General features: G+C 55.4%; 1 protein-coding gene across 2 annotated transcripts in view; it reads left to right on the top strand.

Moving 5' to 3' along the window:
- The window catches only part of INPP5A (inositol polyphosphate-5-phosphatase A), a 199025-nt gene that overhangs the window by 136202 nt on the left and 45827 nt on the right, over positions 1-16996 (top strand). For both annotated transcript variants that reach the window (XM_012807802.2, XM_023515641.1), the window contains exons 6-8: positions 1666-1769; positions 8732-8784; positions 10144-10263. In XM_012807802.2, coding sequence (XP_012663256.1) covers positions 1666-1769; positions 8732-8784; positions 10144-10263 — 277 coding nt within the window. The remainder of the gene's footprint in view (positions 1-1665; positions 1770-8731; positions 8785-10143; positions 10264-16996) is intronic.

Genomic DNA, 16996 nt, shown 5'->3' with positions numbered 1-16996 from the left:
TGCCCTTCTCCACGTCCCCCGTCCCCCGTCCGTGCCCTTCTCCACGTCCCCCGTCCCCTGCCCGTGCCCCTCTCCACATCCCCCATCCCATTTCCGTGCCCTTCTCCATGTCTCATGTCTGTGTCTGCCCCCTCTTCCTGTCCTCGGAGCCCCCTCACGGATTGTGGCTGTGTCCTTTTGGTGTCATCAGCGTCAGCCCAGGCCCCACAGTGTTCAGTGGACACCTGTAAGGATGAGCACAGGGCCACAGAGCACTGTCTGCGGTGCTTCTGGGGGACAAATGGCAAGAGGGAGGGCAGAAGGTGCAGGTGGGGAGGGTGTAGGAGTGCACAGAGCCAGACACTGGCCTGCCCTGGGCCCCTGCCCATGGTGGCTGCCTGGCAGTGGTAGTGATGAGTGCTGGCCTGTCGAGACTGTGGTTGGCTTTCTGTAGGCACCTCCCATGCCTCTGGCCCGTGCCAGTCGTGAGCAAGTGTAGAATGGTGTCAGAGCCTCATGGTGGTCACTTACTTAAACACACTGTGCTTGGATCTGTCTGGCCTGTGCCCACCTGCCCTGGGTGCCAGCCCCCAGCTGGCATCCCCCAGTTCCCTGTGAGAAAACCTACAGTGTCCTGCAACAGTGATGGTGCTGAGGGACTCTGGGGAAAGGTCATCGCTAAATGTACCCGAGCTGTCCCAGCAGTGGTTTCATATTTGGGGAAGAAAGTTGGAGATGAGGGTGGGTGGCGCTCCCCAGAGCCTGGGAAGTGGCCTCTGTTTCATGTCCTGCTCCTGCTTGTACATCGCAGACATGTCCTGCTGTCTCCTGCCTGTGCAGCCAGAAACCCTTTGCTGTGTCCGCATCACAGATTGGGATGGTAGAGCCAGCACCTTTCCCCAGTCACTCTGAGGCCCTCCCTCACCCCCAGGTGGATGGCGCTCATGAGACACAGCTGGCCATTTGTTGCAAAGCTGTTCCGAGAATGCCCTTGACACCTGGCAGCGGAACCTGCTGACAGGAGCTCCTCAGGGAGCGTCTCATGGAGAGGTCTCGCCAGCGAGTGTGAGGAGTGTGTCCAGAGCTCACTCACCACGGGCCACATGGGCTGGGGCTGCCTGTCCACAGAAGAAAGGGCCCCAGCCCAGGTGTGAGCTGGAACAAGACCAGCCCTTAGCTGCAGATGAGCCTGGCCAGCATGTCCTCTGGGGCTCCAGGAGGATGCTGGGCAGTGGCTGGCAAAGCCGGTCCAGAGGGCCACCTCCTGTGCTCCCTTCCTCCAGCTCACATGGAAAGCTTTCCTGGGATATGAGTGATGTTGCCTATATTCGAAGAAGAAATCGATTAAATAAATTCCTGCGAAGGTCTGAGTGAATGGTCATTCCACAGCCCTCTTAAATATATTCACGGCTTTAAAAAAGGACGCCAATTAGCCTCCGTAAATCTGTGAGCTAGAGCTCTGGGATGATGGAGGGGGTGGCGGATCTCAGGCTATGGGCAGGATTTATGGGCTCAGGCCCTGGAGCACTTGGCCTGCCCGGCCTGCCTGGGTGCCCACACCCAGCCCTCCTCTTGGAGCCTCCCTGCCCGTCCCCTGCTGGCTGCACAGGTGGGGAGAGGCAGCACCTGGCCACCTGGGTTGGGCACAGCAAGGAGGTGTTCATCTCGTGCTCTGGTCTTTTCCAGCCAAGAAGTACAAGAAAGTAACCGGCAAAGAGATCTACTCAGACACCCTGGAGAGCACGCCCATGCTGGAGAAGGAGAAGTTCCCACAGGACTACTTCCCCGAGGTCAGTGTCCAGGCTGCCCCAGCACCTCTGAGGTCATGTGATTCTCTGCCTTTTTGGAAGGCTCTAAGCTCATGAGGGCTGATCTGGGATGGCACAGAGCAGGGCAGAGAGAACCCAGGTGTTCAGCCCTGGGTCAGTCCACCCCTTCTGTCACGGTCGGTGATGTGGGCCTGGCGGGCAGAGCCAGGGCAGTGGCTGCCTCTGTCACTGCCTGAGGTGGCCCACAGACCTGCCACATGGTGCTGGAGCATGAGTGCCAAGCTGTGGGCAGGGAGCCACTGTGCAGCCCAGGCTGGGCGCTCAGACCCACACCCAGGAGTCACTTCTGCTTTTTACGGAGCATTTTGAGAGGAAGCAGGGAGTTATTTACTGTCTCACTGTGCAGAGGAAAGTCACCCTAAACGCTGGGGCTCTTCCTTTGGGTTTCAGTGCATTTAGTTTAGTTTGTGTGTGCAGCGTCCACTGGACAGGCTGTCTTGGGTGGCATTCTCTGTTAGCAAGCCATATAGCCAGCATTTCCCGAGTCTCCCAAGCCTGTATAATTACCATGGCGACCTAGAGTTTGTTGCCTTGGCTTTTTGTCATCTGCTAGATTGTAGTAGGGTTTGGACATCCTGACCAGAAGCATTGTGAGTGCTAAAACTGAAGGACTGGTGGCAGTTCCCAGGCTGGATGCAGAAAGTGCATGGACTCATCTGCTCAGCCCCAGGAAGGATTGCTCTCCATTACGTCTCATGATGGGCTGGCCATAGGGAGGGCAGCCACGCCTGCGCAGAGCTGCCTCCAGCAAGGCCACAACTGTATTAACATGCTTTATGGTGTGAGCCTTGAGTGGAGGGCTCGTGGCCACCACCATGAAGGATGGATGCCCTTGTCATCTTGGGGCGCAGCTTCCTCATCCATCGTGCTTGGGCTAAAGACACAGTCCTACTCCTGGACCCATCGCCTTGCCTGCCCTGCCCCAGAGCATCCCACTGTCAGGGGAGGACACACGGGAAAGCTCCGGGACCTTCTCTGTGCAGAGTGGAGTCCTTTTGTTATGACAGTGTCCCTGAGCTTTGTCACCGAGATAGCGTGTACAGGCTAGTGGGGGCTGTGATTCCCTTGGAGAAGCTGTGACCCAAACTCTAGGCTTCCCTTCAAATTGCATCTCAGAGTGACCAGAGAGGCTCAGGGCCCAGTGGTAAGGCTGGGCTGGGAGCCACAGCCTACCAAAGGCCTAGAGTCACCTCTGCTCAGACACCGGCAGCTTGATAGGGCCCCAGGGCAGCCAGGAGGGTCCTGAGCTAGTCAAGGGAGCGGTCTGTAGCCTGGCATCTTGCCACAGTTTGCTCAGCCTGCTGCCCTGAGCCGTCTCGCCATACCAAGGCTGCATGGCCTCTGGGGACTCTGGGGCACTGGCCATGGAGCCAGGCTGATGACCTGCCCCTGGCAGGCAGGGTCTTCACTCAGCATCCCTGGCCTCCAGCCTCTGTTTGGCAGCAGCACTAATGGACCTACAGAGACCGGCTGGAAACCAGACACTCTAAAGTCGCCCCTCACCCTGGCGTCCATCCATTTGCTTTGTCTTGTCTGTCCCGGATGGGCAGGGAGAGGCCAAAGAGACACTGAACCCCTGGAGGTGAGCCTGTATGTCCTGAGTAAGAGACAAGAGACAACAAGGGCCAGCCAGGGAGGGAAGCCAGGAAGAGTGGAAGCCCATGGCAAGGAACAGGACACAACAGGCAGCTTGGGCCATGGATTCGAGGAGGTGCAGGAGCAGGGGAGCTAGGGCAGGGTTGGGGGTGTGTGAAGGGAGCTGGGAAAGGGGTGGGAGGTGTTGGGGGGAGCAGGGGCAGGGGTGTGGGGGTGGAGGAGCTGGGACAGGGGTATGGGGAGCTGGGGCAGAGTTGAGGGGAGCTGGAGTGGGAGGGGACCAGGGTTGGGTGCTAATGCTACCAGGAAGCTACTGCCAGGGTCAGTGCTGGGACCAAGACAGGGCTGAGGCTGGATGGAAGAGTACCCCTATCTGCAGGGGCCGCTCCAGACATGGGCCCGAGGCTGGGGCCTGTGTTTCCCAGGGCAGCTGGGGCCCCGCAGGTTACTTACCTGCCATGAGTCCATGAGCCTTCAGGTGTTGACAGTGGTGAGGGGAGGGCACCACAGGCTCCCAGGGACATGTAGTTGAGTGTGGCAATGAGCACTCTGGGCCCTGCCCTGCCCAGTCCCTGGTGGGGCTGGCAAGGCCTACTCCCAAAGAATGTCCTCAGCACCAAGCCTCGTGTGCGCACACGCCTCGGCAGGCATGAGTAGCCTATACTTACATGCCCTCTGCCTTGAGTTCCAGGTGCCACCATGTGCCCTGCGCTTCCCAGCCACTGTCCATGGGGCACCTCAGTGTCCATGTCAAGTAGCTCCAGCATGCAGCCTCCACCCCCAGGACCCACACGGACCTCCTGGCACCCTGGGTCCCCACCTTTCTGGTTAGTGGCTGGAACCTGAGATGTGCACCCCTCCCTGAATCTCGGTCTTCAGAGCTGGGTGCCAGGGCTCACTGTGTGTCCCTGGCCTCTGCAGCAGTCTATGGGCAGGGCTCAGAGCAGAGTCACTCTGTCCTTCTGCGGGAGACTCCCTGTGGGACCACCCAGGGCAGGGCCTGACTTCCATGAGGCTGTTTGGGGCCTCCTCTAAGCTCTCTTGCTTGCCCACCACCTGATGAGGCTGGGGGCTTCTGCTATGGGTTGGCTATGTCCAACAGGGGTTTGGCCTTGGTCCTGAAGACATGTTATGTCCCCTGCCCTGTGGGGGCAGGGTGTTGAGGGGTTAGCGCCTTCCCACCGGAAAAGTGGCCCCAGCCTGGGTTCAGGCCCATCATGTCCTCAGGAGATGCAGCTGCAGGTGATGATACTGTTACACTCATAATCAGCAGAGAAAATGCACTTCTACGCCATAGACTCATAGGGGAGCAAGGGCTGTCTGTGGGTGTCTCTGGGTGGACACCCTTGTAGTCAGTTGGCCAACAGATCTTTGTGGCTGCTGGTGGCTGGAACAGAGGGACCAGCCGTACCTGAGGCCTGGGCCTTTCTGCAGGTCAGCATGAGCGTTGCCACCCACTGTGCTAGAGACCCCTGGGACCCGTGTGCTTGACCTGACATGCACCAGTCCAGGCATCTTACTCTAAAACCACAAACTTGTAATATTCTGTCAGTAGTGTGGTATTCCCAAATACGCAAGACTTCAACCAACATTCAGTTCCACGTGTCACCCGAGGGACCCCAGAGCCTGTCAAGATGCCCGACTATGCCATGGCAGTAGTCCCTGCCCAGCATGGCCCCTCCTCTGGGTTTCCACACCAAACCTTTCTCTGTGTGTCTGCATGTTTTGCGGGAGGAAACTAGTATAAGACTGATTTCTCCTTCTTTTATTACCATCACTTAAGGATAATCTAAGTGTAATTACGGTGATGGAGGCATAATGCAATTCCAAATAATTACAGCCCACTGCATAGAAAACTAACAAAACTTTCTCTGTTGATTTATGGGTGCTTGTGGCTCAGTGTGAATTCCAGATGACGCCTCTGGGAGCAACACTGCAGATAATGTGAGGCCATTTTTAAAAAGCAGATTTGTGTAGTCGATCAAGGCAAGTCATTTTTTTCCTGTTGCCCATGGTGAGAAATTGGTTGTTACCATAGATCACAGGCCTGCTGCAAGCTTCTATGAAAGATGAATTAATTCCACTAATGCTCGGAGCGGGCCTTCCGCGGCGCTGTGGCGATAACCTCCCCCAGCCTCCCTTTTCTCCGTGGCGATTTATGCCGTCTCTTAGTAGATGAAGCCGCCTGACTCGCTATCCATCTGTGGCTGCAGGCACCCTATTATCAGGCCTGGGCAGAGGCCCTTATGTGAGTGAAGGACGCGCCCCACCAGGTGACGTGGCTCCCGCTTCTGTGGTAAAAACCTCTCTGAAGCAGCATGCCTGGGGACACCCCCCACCCCACTTGTAGACCCACCGCCATCTCACTGGTGGGTCCTCAGCAAGAGCCTAGAGGTGGTCGGTGCCCCTAGAGTCTCAGAGCCCAGACTGCAGTGATGAGCTCCTCCCAGAAGGCTCCAGCCACAGGGGAGTGACAGAGGTGGGAACCAAGGTGGCTGCTGGCAGAGGGCATTGGCCCAGGCTGGCCGGGAGCAGAGCACACACGTCTGGAGCTTGGGGCTCCCTGTGCTCCCACCTGGTCTCTGCCCTGCAGATGTGTTCCCCCCAGGGTGGTCCTGACTGTGCTCCAGAGGCTGCTTTCCCCAGGCCCCTCCCTGGTTCAGGTCACTTTGTAATCTGACAAGAAAACAGATTCAGGCTCCTAGGGCCATGACCAACCCACCTCATGTGGGCTGTTTGCCACTGGCACCCATGGCACACTTGACATGGACTCGGGCCCCTTGCAGCTCATCCTGCTAGCAGCAGCTCTCCTGCCTCACAGGTCAGAGGCTGTGCATCAAGGTAGTTTCTTGGGACCCACCCACAGCCGTCTTCCCATAAGACAGCCGTCTTAGTCTGTCCCATGTTCCCATCGAGTGGCACCTTTGTAGGCATTCTCCCTATTGGGTAACTTACAAAAAGACACAGGGGAGCATGGTCCCCACATCTGCTTTTGAGGAGGCCCAGGGAGTCTCTGCTCTATTGGGAGGTGAAGAAGGAGCAGGCATCACCTGGGAGTAAGGGGGAGCAGCCCCTCCCCAGGCCCCAGCCTTAGCACTAGGGGTCAGACTTTGACATGAGACTTGGGGGACCCACATCCACACAGTTGTGGGCTTCTTCACATCCTTCACATGAAGTGGTCACCGGCTTCTTGTCCCCAGAGCACACCAGGGCATCCCAGTCATCCTGGGGACATTCTCACTGGCCCTCTTGGTAGGGCCAAGGATGTGCCTCAGCCACATCCACCTGTTCCCCCAGAGTGAGTGCCCAGCCTTACTGGTCTAGTTCAAAGCCCGCAGGGAGAGGTTGGCTGCCCAGAAGGCATCTGGGAGGCAGAAGGGCTGTGGGGGGGCTGCAGGTGACAAGGTCCATTGGCTTTGTAGATGGAGGACATGGGAGCCTTGCAGGGAGCCTTTGGGGCAGAGTAGGAATTGGGAAACAAGTGAGGGGCCGTGTGGATAGCTCTTGTCCAGTGTGGTGGTTACAGGAGTGCAGGAAGAGCTGCATTTTGAATCCCTGAATTATTTGCATAAAAAAAAGAAATGAGATGCCAGCCACTGAATTCCCTGGACGCTCCTTTCCTACAGGGAGCAAATCTCACTGTATTTAACACTGGATCAGGATACTCCCCACGTCCTCTTTTCCTCTGTTGTCCTCTTTGGGAGTGGCCGGCCCTGCCTTGGGTGGCCATTTCCTCCAGTGTCCTAAAGGCTGTGACCACGTGGTGTTTGTGGCCAAAGGGCAGGCCTCCTCCCAGCACCTCCCCAAGGGATTTCAGGGTGCTAGGAAGGAGTCCCACTCACGGGGCTGCCTAGGCTGTGTAGCTGCCCTATCCTGTGCAACTCTAAATTAAAATTAATTAAGGTAAGGCAAAGTGTAAAATTCAGCTGTTCAGTCATAGGCTACGGGTGCTCCATGACTGGGGTGGCCAGGGCAGTCCACTGGGACTGCTACAGCTAAATACTTCAGGCCAGGTGGTTTACACACAGTAAGACCTGATGCCTCATGCTGGATGATTTACATACGGTAGGACCTGACACCTCAGGTTAGGTGGTTTACACACAGTAGGACCTGAAATCTCAGGCTGGGTGGCTTACACACAGTAGGACCTGACACCTCAGGTTGGGTGGTTTACACACAGTAGGACTTAAAATCTCAGGCTGTGTGGTATATACATAGTAGGACCTGACACCTCAGGTTGGGTGGTTTACACACAGTAGGGCCTGATGCCTCATGCTGGGTGGTTTCCACACAGTAGGACCTGACACCTCATGGGTGGTTTCCACACAGTAGAACCTGAAGTCTCATGCTGGGTGGTTTACGCACATAGGACCTGACGCCTCATGGGTGGTTTACACACAGTAGAACCTGAAGTCTCAGGCTGGGTGGTTTAGACACAGTAGGACCTGACTGCTCCTGGCTCTAGGGTCTGGGAAGTTCATGTCCCAGTGTGGCAGCTGTGGTGTGTGCAGAGAACCCTCTCTCTGCATGTTCCAGTGATGCCCATTTCAGGGGAGAATGGTGCATCCTCAAGGTGGAGGTCCGTAGGACAAGAGGGCCAAGTTCTTGGTGAATCTCCTCATGCGAGGCCTTAGCACAGGGGTCCTCAAACTTTTTAAACAGGGGGCGAGTTTATTGTCCCTCAGACCATTGGAGGGCTGGACTGCGGGCCACAGGACAAGTTGGCTGCTGAGCAAGACAGGCAGTGGTGGCAAAAACACCCAGCGGGCCAGATAAATGTCCTAGGCGGGCTGCATGTGGCCCATGGGCCGTAGTTTGAGGACGCCTGCCTTAATACCACTCATGGTGGGGGACCCTCGTAAAGGCATCCTCTCTTAGTTCACCATGGTCAGCTGCTGCCCAAGCCAGTGCTGGCTGTGTGGGCTTGCAGGGCAGGACCGAGGTTAGAGGCTCCATGAGGCCTTCCCTACACCCACACACCTGCCAGCTGCCCAGCTGGCTCAGCCACAGGCACTTGCTGCATCTGAGTGCTGGTGGACACAGGCAGCTATCTGCAGCTCCCATCTAGTCTGGGGATAGGGCCCTGTAGAGAGTGGGCTGTTTTTTTTTTTTGTTTTTTTTTTTGAAGCAATACCAGCACATGTAAGTGTGATGTCTGTCATGAGTGCACATTTTTGTTCTTTCTGGCAGAGTACCTTAAATACTAAAAGACTAGAACTTTTTTTCTGTTTGAAAAAGCATCTTATTTGCTCCCTAGAGTGTGGGGGAGCCATGCTCCTCTTCCCTCCCTGCCTGCTGGCTTATCTGTGTAACTGTTTATTTTTCAGTGCAAATGGTCAAGAAAAGGCTTCATCCGGACAAGATGGTGCATTGCTGACTGGTAGGTTGTCTTGTGTCCCTCTCTGCTCCATAAACTTTCACAGTGTTCTCTGTCTGTGTATTTCACACAAGTGGCATGTTGCAGGCATCTCACCAAAGGCCTTGATGATTGCAAGGAGACCTCGGCTGCCTCACTGCAACTGTTATTTTTTCAGAGATGGGGGCAGTGGGCACCATTGTCCAGGCATCCAGCACAGATGCAGAAAGGAGGGTCCTGTCCTGCTTCAAGTCTGAGAGTCACATTTGCCAGAGCCCCTGCAGGAGAAAGCTGGCAGGGTGGGTGCCAGCAGCCCCGTGGCTGCACATGGGTTGTGTGGTAGTGGTCTGGTGGCCTGTTTGTCACCACCCAAGCACGGATAGAGAGCGGCCCGTGTCTCCCTGGCTGTCACTCTAGGCTGCCTCAGGCTACACCTTCCTGCCATGTGCTCCTGCTTGGAGGTAGCCAGAAACACGTGACCTGCTCATCATGTGGTTTCCAGGGGTCCTGGCCTGCCCCTCAAGTGTTCAAATCACACTTAAGGACTTTTTTATTTTTCTACTGCTTTGCCATGTGAGTATCTGTTGCCATGAGACAGGTCACTACTCTTCAGAAACTGACTTCCAGGTCATGATGTCTGAGCCTCATGATGGAGGTGACTTAGCAGGGTTCTGGCCTCCCTACATCTGGAAAACCCACTCCCAAGTTCACTGTCAGGGCTGTGGAGGATGCCTCGGCCCCTCAGGCCTGGGTGTCCCAGGGAACGTAGGGGACAGGGTGCCCCAGACAGAGCCTCCATCCTTGACCCACCACCTATTGCCCTTGGCCCTTGGTCTTAGCAAACAACCCTGGCTCTGTGTGGAGCCATATGGCATGGATGGACCAGGTGGGGTCAACAGGTCACCATGGAAGCTAGAGGATGGAAGGCCGACCTGCACCCTTTGCAATTCCTGCAGAGCATAAAGGGGCCCAGGAGAACAATAGTCTCCCTGTGGGAGATGCCGGGGAGGGGGCTTTGTGGACAGTGTTGGGAGAGCATTGAGCACTGCGCTGACCTCCCTTAGTGAGGTAGTCATGTCCCTGCCAGCCAGACATGCCAAGGGCCCTTCTGGGCAAGGCTAGAGTGGTGCCCAGAGGCTGGGGAGGCTGGGAGTCTTCCTGGGCTGTGGGCAGGAAGTGCAGTGAGCAGCTGCATCCTCGCTCAGCTACAGTGACAACTTGGCAAAGGTTGCGGGCCCTCTGACCATGTGGGAGGACAGGTGGGTAGACAGTGACTGGGGCTCAGGCGGCCCCACATGGAAGAGGCTGGGGCCGGTCACGTTCTCCTGGGAATCCTTGTACCCTGAGGACCCTGGTGATAGTTTTCTTTTCTCTTTGGTGCAGTGCCTTCGACTTGGTGAACATCCATCTCTTCCATGATGCTTCCAACTTGGTGGCCTGGGAAACCAGCCCTTCGGTGTACTCGGGCATCCGGCACAAGGCGCTGGGCTACGTACTGGACAGGTAGGTGCCCCGCCAGCTGCACCCAGATAGGGATGTGGCTCAGGCTGCCAGGCCACCTTCCCAGCCTGTGGTGCCAGCTGCAGGCAGTGCCTACACCTGCGGCTCCCTGAGGCTTGGATCCCCAGCCCTAACACAGGCTAAGCAGGACCCTCATCAGACAGACTCAGATGAGGATGGCCTCACTTTTCCTCTGATGTTTTGTGAGAAAGATAAGAAAATCGTGCTCTGGGGAGCTGGGACTGGATGTGAATTTCAACGCAGGGTGTCTTGGAACCTAACGGCTCCCTTCTGCTGTGGGCTCAGGTGTGAGTGAGTTGGGGGCACTGAAGGCCATGCTGGTACTTTCCCATGGCGCAGGCCCTGCCAGCCTCCCCCAGAGCTGCTGGACTCAGCACTCAGCACCTAGCACAGCTCCTGGCTATGTAGGGTTAGCCCACAAGGCTCCCGCTGCCCAGCCTGGCACAGCACCATCCCCTCCCAGCTCTGTCCCCTTTTGACATTAGGCCAGGTCTTGCTTCCTGAGCCTGGGGCTGTGGGCAACCACAGTGACCACCAGCACTCAGCCTGTGCCACCTGTTGCCCAGACTCCCCGCTGCCCTGCTCCTCTCAGGTACTTCAGGCTACTCTGTGCATCTGTCCATGATGTGTGTGATGTGCCCTGTGACCTCTGCTGGGGAGAGGTCAGATGCAGAAAAGTGGCCCCACACCAAAGGCCGCTGATGAGCTGCCCTCTGGAAAGGAGAAGTGGTAAGAGGCTGGGCTCATCCCCTGCCTGTCCCACTGGTGTCCCCACACTGGGACGAGGGTGCATAGACAACTGGGGCTACAGTACCCATCTGTCACAGGCCTGGTTCTGCCCCAGGGTGGGCTTTGATTTCACCCCAAGCCTTGCTGCCATGTGTGAGGACCTTGTGCAGCTCCTCAGCCTCCTCGCCAAACCTGGTCTCTCCCCCGCAGGCCCCTGTCCTCGGCTTGGGTTGGGCAGGCACCTAGCTACTCTGAATGGACCAGGAGAATGGTCCACGTGGAGGAGAGCTGTCACCAGAGCCCTAAGCTGGGCAAGACACATATGTCCCTCACCACCACGTTCTCAGGGGCTTCCTATGCAAAGTGACCACTGAGGACTGAGGGACACGGCTCTGCTCCAGAAGACTTGGGGCCTAAGGGAATGTTCTGAGGGGTCCCCAGGTCAGGTGGGGTCACAGAGGAGAGCAGGGTCCAGTATGACCATGTGGATATAGGCTATATCCTCTCAGCAGCTTCTAAGAGCAGCTCATGTGCAAGCAAGCTGTGCACGTGTGTGTGTGCACACATGTTTGGGCTTGGCCCTTTTTGTCTCCCAAGCACCTCTCTGTCCAGGTCTATAGTAAGTGTGGCCTGGCTATGGCCATGGCCTATGTGGACTCCCTGTCTCCTTCCCTGATGTCCCCCACCTGGCTCTTCTTGGGGGCATCCTATTCCTGCACTGCCGTAGCCAGGTCTGTGGCTAGCGGTTCACCTCAGGGCCCAAGCTGGAGCGCCAGGAAGAACAGCTGAGACTGAGGCCCCTGAGGCCTGGGCCCTGTCTCCGTCCAGTGGCTCTTACCCTTGACTTCAGTCTGAGGGAGCTCCTCATATTAGCCATCCCTGCCAGGCCCTTGCAGAGGACACAGGAATGTGGGACACGGGTCTGACATGCACTGAGGGCCTAGCCCTCACTACACATGAGACCCTGCCCTCCTCAGGGCTCCCCATGGTGGGGCCACAGTATAGGCAGAGCCTGGGGCTGTCACCACAGTACCTGACAACCACCTGTGACCATGAGACCAGGACCCGGGTGCCCTGCTGTGACAGGGGCTCAGCTGGCCAGGTTGGCCTAAAGGGAGTAGCTCCTCCTGCTTCGTAGGTCCTGGGCATCAAGGCAAGGAGTTCCTCGGGGTCCAAGGGCCTGAAGTGGGTCCATGTACTGTCCTATCTTGGGGACCACAGTTAGGTCATCAGTATCGTAAAGGATTGAAAATGTATCGTTGCCCCAAACTGGACACCTCCGGCCTCCACAAGAGCGGCTTTGGTGTGGGGCCGCTTCTCTGCATCTTTGCGTTCCCATGAATGGCTTCCGTGGCGAGCTCAGCCAGCCGCAGATCCGGACCTCCGGCGCGCGGGGCTGGCCCGCCCGCACAAAGGGGAGCTCTGTCGGCGGTGAATAATGGCCCGCCCTTTCACTGGGGATGCTAACCTTTTGGCAGCCACCAGCAGACTGCATTCTGCTGCGCTGATTGGGGAGGACAATGCCATGCTGGCCCTTTGAATGGACACTGCCACCAACGGTGCTGCATTCACAGCGTGGGGACCTGCCGGGAGCAGCGTCTGGGGCACGGGGAGACAGCAAGAAGGCCCTGTGGGGGCCACTGCCTCCTGGGCCCGCCTGTTCTCATGTGAAGCTCTGAGCAGTGCTGTGGCCTCAGGCTGGGAAGGAGGGCAGGTCCCCAGGAGGGAAGGCCCGGCTGAAGCCCAGGGTCACCAGAAGTGTAGGCAATTCTTCCTTAAATCCACAGGAACTCCAAAATAAGATGATTACTAAATAAGAACTAAGAGGCATACTCTTTGAGTTTAACTCTTCAGAAGCTTCTGAGTACCCACCAACCCTAGTGGGAGCCAGAGAGAGGGCTTCTCACTACAAATAATCTTGATGTTCTTTGTGAAATTTACATATTTTATGCTAGGAATCTCTTCTTACAAAAGTTTAAAAAGTAGAAAAATCCCTCATTCATGCAGAGTCTTAGGCCCAGAGAAGTCTCAGAAGTCTTGGAGCCAGGCAGGTTTTAGAGGGTAGAGGGTCTGGGCAAGGTATCAGAACACACCTTCACCCTGGGCCTCTGTGTGGCCCTGGGGATATTTAGCCCTTGGCACACATCAGGGCAGGTTAGGTCTCTCTCCCAGACACACAGTCAGTGTTTTGGGCATCCGGAGGGATTAAGTGGGGTCTGCATGGCCTTCCTAGGCACCAGCCCCTGAAATGTCCTGAAATCTTCCTGCACTTTCAGCCCGTGCAATGAGATTTTTTTTTCCCTAAGTGACAGGGCTCTTGTGTTTCCCTTTGAAATGTGGCCTGGCCTAGTTCAACAGAAACATTTTTACAACTGTGAAATCTTGGCATAAAGCGCCCCTTTGTCCCCCATTATTTTCTCACAAATACAGTCCATTGTCACAGCACTGAAGTTAATTTGATCAACATTGGGACATTTAACTTTTATGTCCAGTCAAAAGAGTTGTTTCATGCTCATTTTGGGCATTCAAAGGAAATGATTGCCAGAAAAATAATGTTCCTCTGAACAATTCAGGGCAATTAGTTTCCCAGGGTGAGGCGATGTGATGCCGACGCCCCCAGCCCTGCTTTGTGGCTTTATGGATGGTCATCAGTCAGCTGTCAGGCTGCTCAAAGACCCTCCAATCTAAATGTTTCTCTTTAGACCGTTCCCAGAACTTGCCCCGCTGTTTAGCCAGCAAAAGAAAAGCCTGTGCATCTCCAGGCAAAAGCAAACTTGTGCTAAAGATCTAGGTCATTCCGGAGCCCTTCTGGCCCCAGAGCTTGTCCAGCACTGTATTTATGCCCGAGCGTGCTCAGAGAACACGGTGCAGGTGTCCGTGCCAGTCTGTGCACACCACTTAGGCATCCTTCCTGCCTAAGCATCTCTCGTGGTATGGCCATGTGTGTGGCTGGCACCTGTGGAGCCCCACACCTGATTTTGGGGGGGGTGCAGGCTGGTACCCCACTGCCACTTCCGCTGCTCCAGAGCTGAAGCCTCCAGGCCTATGCCTCCCTCCCTCCAGATGAGGGCATGTCACACCCAGCTGCTGTCCAGCAGAATGAGTTCCTTGTGCCTTGTGCCTCAGATGGTTGATGGGACTTGTAATATTTCCTCTATTTTGCTGAGGACCGATTCAAGCACCCAGAGCAGCATAGAAGATGGGATGAGGGCACCGCCTCCACTCAGCTGACCCTTTTATATTCTGCCCTGCTGGTCCCTCTGGTACAAAATGAAACCTGTGGGCACACGGGTGTCCACGTCCTCCTGAACCCTTCCCACCTCCAGCACTTCCGTGCCTGCTTGTTACAAGGCATGTTCGTGTCACACTGCCATTGCATGTTGTTATGTGTATATGTGTGACTTACGTTCTTGCGTTCGTGAGCGTCCGTAAGTCGCATGTTTTAGTTCTGTGTGGGCAGCACCCAGCTGCATGTCTCCGTCTCTGCTGTGTTTCTGCCCTGTGCTGCTGGCGTAATTCTCTGGCTCCCCTTTCCCCCATGCTCCTCTGGGCTCTCGCTGCCTTGAGAAGTGGGGGGTGGTCCTCAGCCTTTCTCTGACAGGCAGGAGGTTGTCTCTGCTGGACCGTGAAGGCACCCCCAGCCCTAAGCTTCACCCATGCCCATCCACACCAAGCCAGTCTGGGGGATATGGGCAATTTGTTTCCCTAAAGCCTGTGAGGGTGGCATCCACTCCTGTGTCCGCTGGGTTGAGGCTACTCAGCTCCCTGAGCATTCTGCCAGTGTTTTCTCTGCAGATGCCTGAGGAATGAAGCAGTCACCAGAGGTCAGGGTGTCTCCGTGCGGTACTATGGCTCTGTGGTTTATGGTGGTATCTGGTGGGGTTTGAGGGGAGGTTCTCAGTGTTTAGGAAAAGTGTAAAAATTGTCATGTTTAGAAAGCACGCAATGGGAGCTCCCAGAGGAGGCTCGGGGTGCCCTCCAGTAGGGTGTCCACAGGTGGGCTGGCCACAGTTGCTCTTTGGACCAGCATTTCCAAGCAAGTGGTGAGTGTACCAAAGGGACTTTACAGAGTCGGTAGGTGTTGGGAAAAATGGGCTGCTGGCCAGCCGCTGAGGCCAGGTCAGGCAGGGAGGAGTGTGAGGCTGTCTCGGTCAGCTCGGCTGCCCTGACAGAACTTGTGGCTGGTGGCAGGTGCTTGAAGATGTGAGTCTGAGGTCAGAGTACCAGCCTGGCAGTGCACTCCTTCCTGGCCTGCACATGACAGCCCTCTTGGTGGGGGAGAGAGAGTGTGCTCTGGGCTGTGTCCTGTTCTACGAGGACACCAATCTCCTGGGTAAAGGCTTCACTTTGTGCCCACATGCACTCATGGGCAGCTTGTTGGGAGCTGGAGGTGGAGAACCCGGGGAAGGCCCAGGGTACCAGCCTGGGAGTCCGTAGGCCGATCACAGAGACCCACAAGCATGGTGGTTGCTGGACTTCACCCGTGCATGGCAGGGTGTCCTGGGAGTCTCTGCCAGCCTGACACCAACTTGAGCGCCTTTGGCACGTCCTGCATTTTTGCCTTTGCAGGTGACCCTCAGTGAGTCTCAGACAAGCTGTATCGTGTGGGTTCTGCAGGGTCAGGGCCCTCATTGGGTGGATGGGAACTGAAGTTGCAAAGAATAGTCCATCAGTTTCTAGGAGGTGAAAAAAAGCTGGTTGGTGTGTTGGGAGGTGCGAGTTGTTTAAAATGGCTTAAATATGTCTACAATGAATCATTCAATTAGATATTTTAAGAGAAATGTTTAAGTGGTTAAATAACTCTACAATATTCTAGATAGTTTTAGTAATTTTATATTGTTGATATTTTTGCTATTTAAAATTATTTGACAAAAAGAATCATCTTTGCCATAGCTGAGAAATTAATTTTAGTCAATTCTCAACCACGCACAGACTGAGCCTTTAAAAGTACAATGCTCCAACACATGTCAGGAAGTGTGATTCACCACAGAACAGAGGCAAAAACAAAGACCACATGATCATCTCAATAGATGCAGAAAAAGCATTTGCTGAAAGTAAGCACCTTTTATGATAAAACCCCTCAGCAAACTAGGCACAGAAGGAACATGTCTTAAGAATACAAAAGCCACAGATGACAGACCCACAGCCAACTTCATACAGAGTGTGGAAAAGCTGAAACATTCCCACAGTCACCACTTCTGTCCAACACAGTGCTGGGAGGCCCAGCCAGAGCAACGGGCCAGAGAAAGAAAGGAAGGGTGCCCCCGTCAGGACAGAGGAGGGCAGACCATTGCTTTTTGCTGATGATGTGCTCTTATACCTAGACAGCTCCAGAGACCACCAAGAGACTCCTAGAATTGATAAATTCACCACATTCTCAGGTTACTAAATCAGTGTCCACAAATCAGCAGCATTCCTATATACCAACAACAGTCAGGCTGAGGGTCACATCAAAGACTCAATACCTTCCACTACAGCTGCAAAGAAAATGAAACACCTAGGAATATACTTACCCAGTGAGGTGGAAGATGTGCACAAGGGCACTAAAAGCACTCGTGAAAGAAATCAGCGACAGATAGATGACACAGACAGGTGGGGAGATGCACCATGCTCAGGGATCAGTAGCATCAGCATCACTAAATGGCCATACTGCACACGCACACACACAGACGCACGTGCACAGATGTGCACATGCACAGACACACACACAGACACACATGCACAGACATGCACACGCACAAACGCACACACACAGACACGTGCACAGACATGCACACGCACAGACACACACACAGACACGTGCACAGACACGCACACACACAGAAGCACACATAGACATACGTGCACAGACATGCACACGCACAGAAGCACACACACAGACACGTGCACAGACATGCACAGGCACATACAGACACATGTGCACAGACATGCACACGCACAGACGCACACACAGACTCGTGCACAGACATGCACACGCACAGAAGCA

This window comes from Otolemur garnettii, unplaced genomic scaffold (assembly GCF_000181295.1).
Source record: "Otolemur garnettii isolate 467f Iridium unplaced genomic scaffold, OtoGar3 scaffold00075, whole genome shotgun sequence".
Classification (NCBI taxonomy): Eukaryota; Metazoa; Chordata; class Mammalia; order Primates; family Galagidae; genus Otolemur; species Otolemur garnettii.
This window is presented reverse-complemented; position numbering and strand designations above follow the sequence as displayed.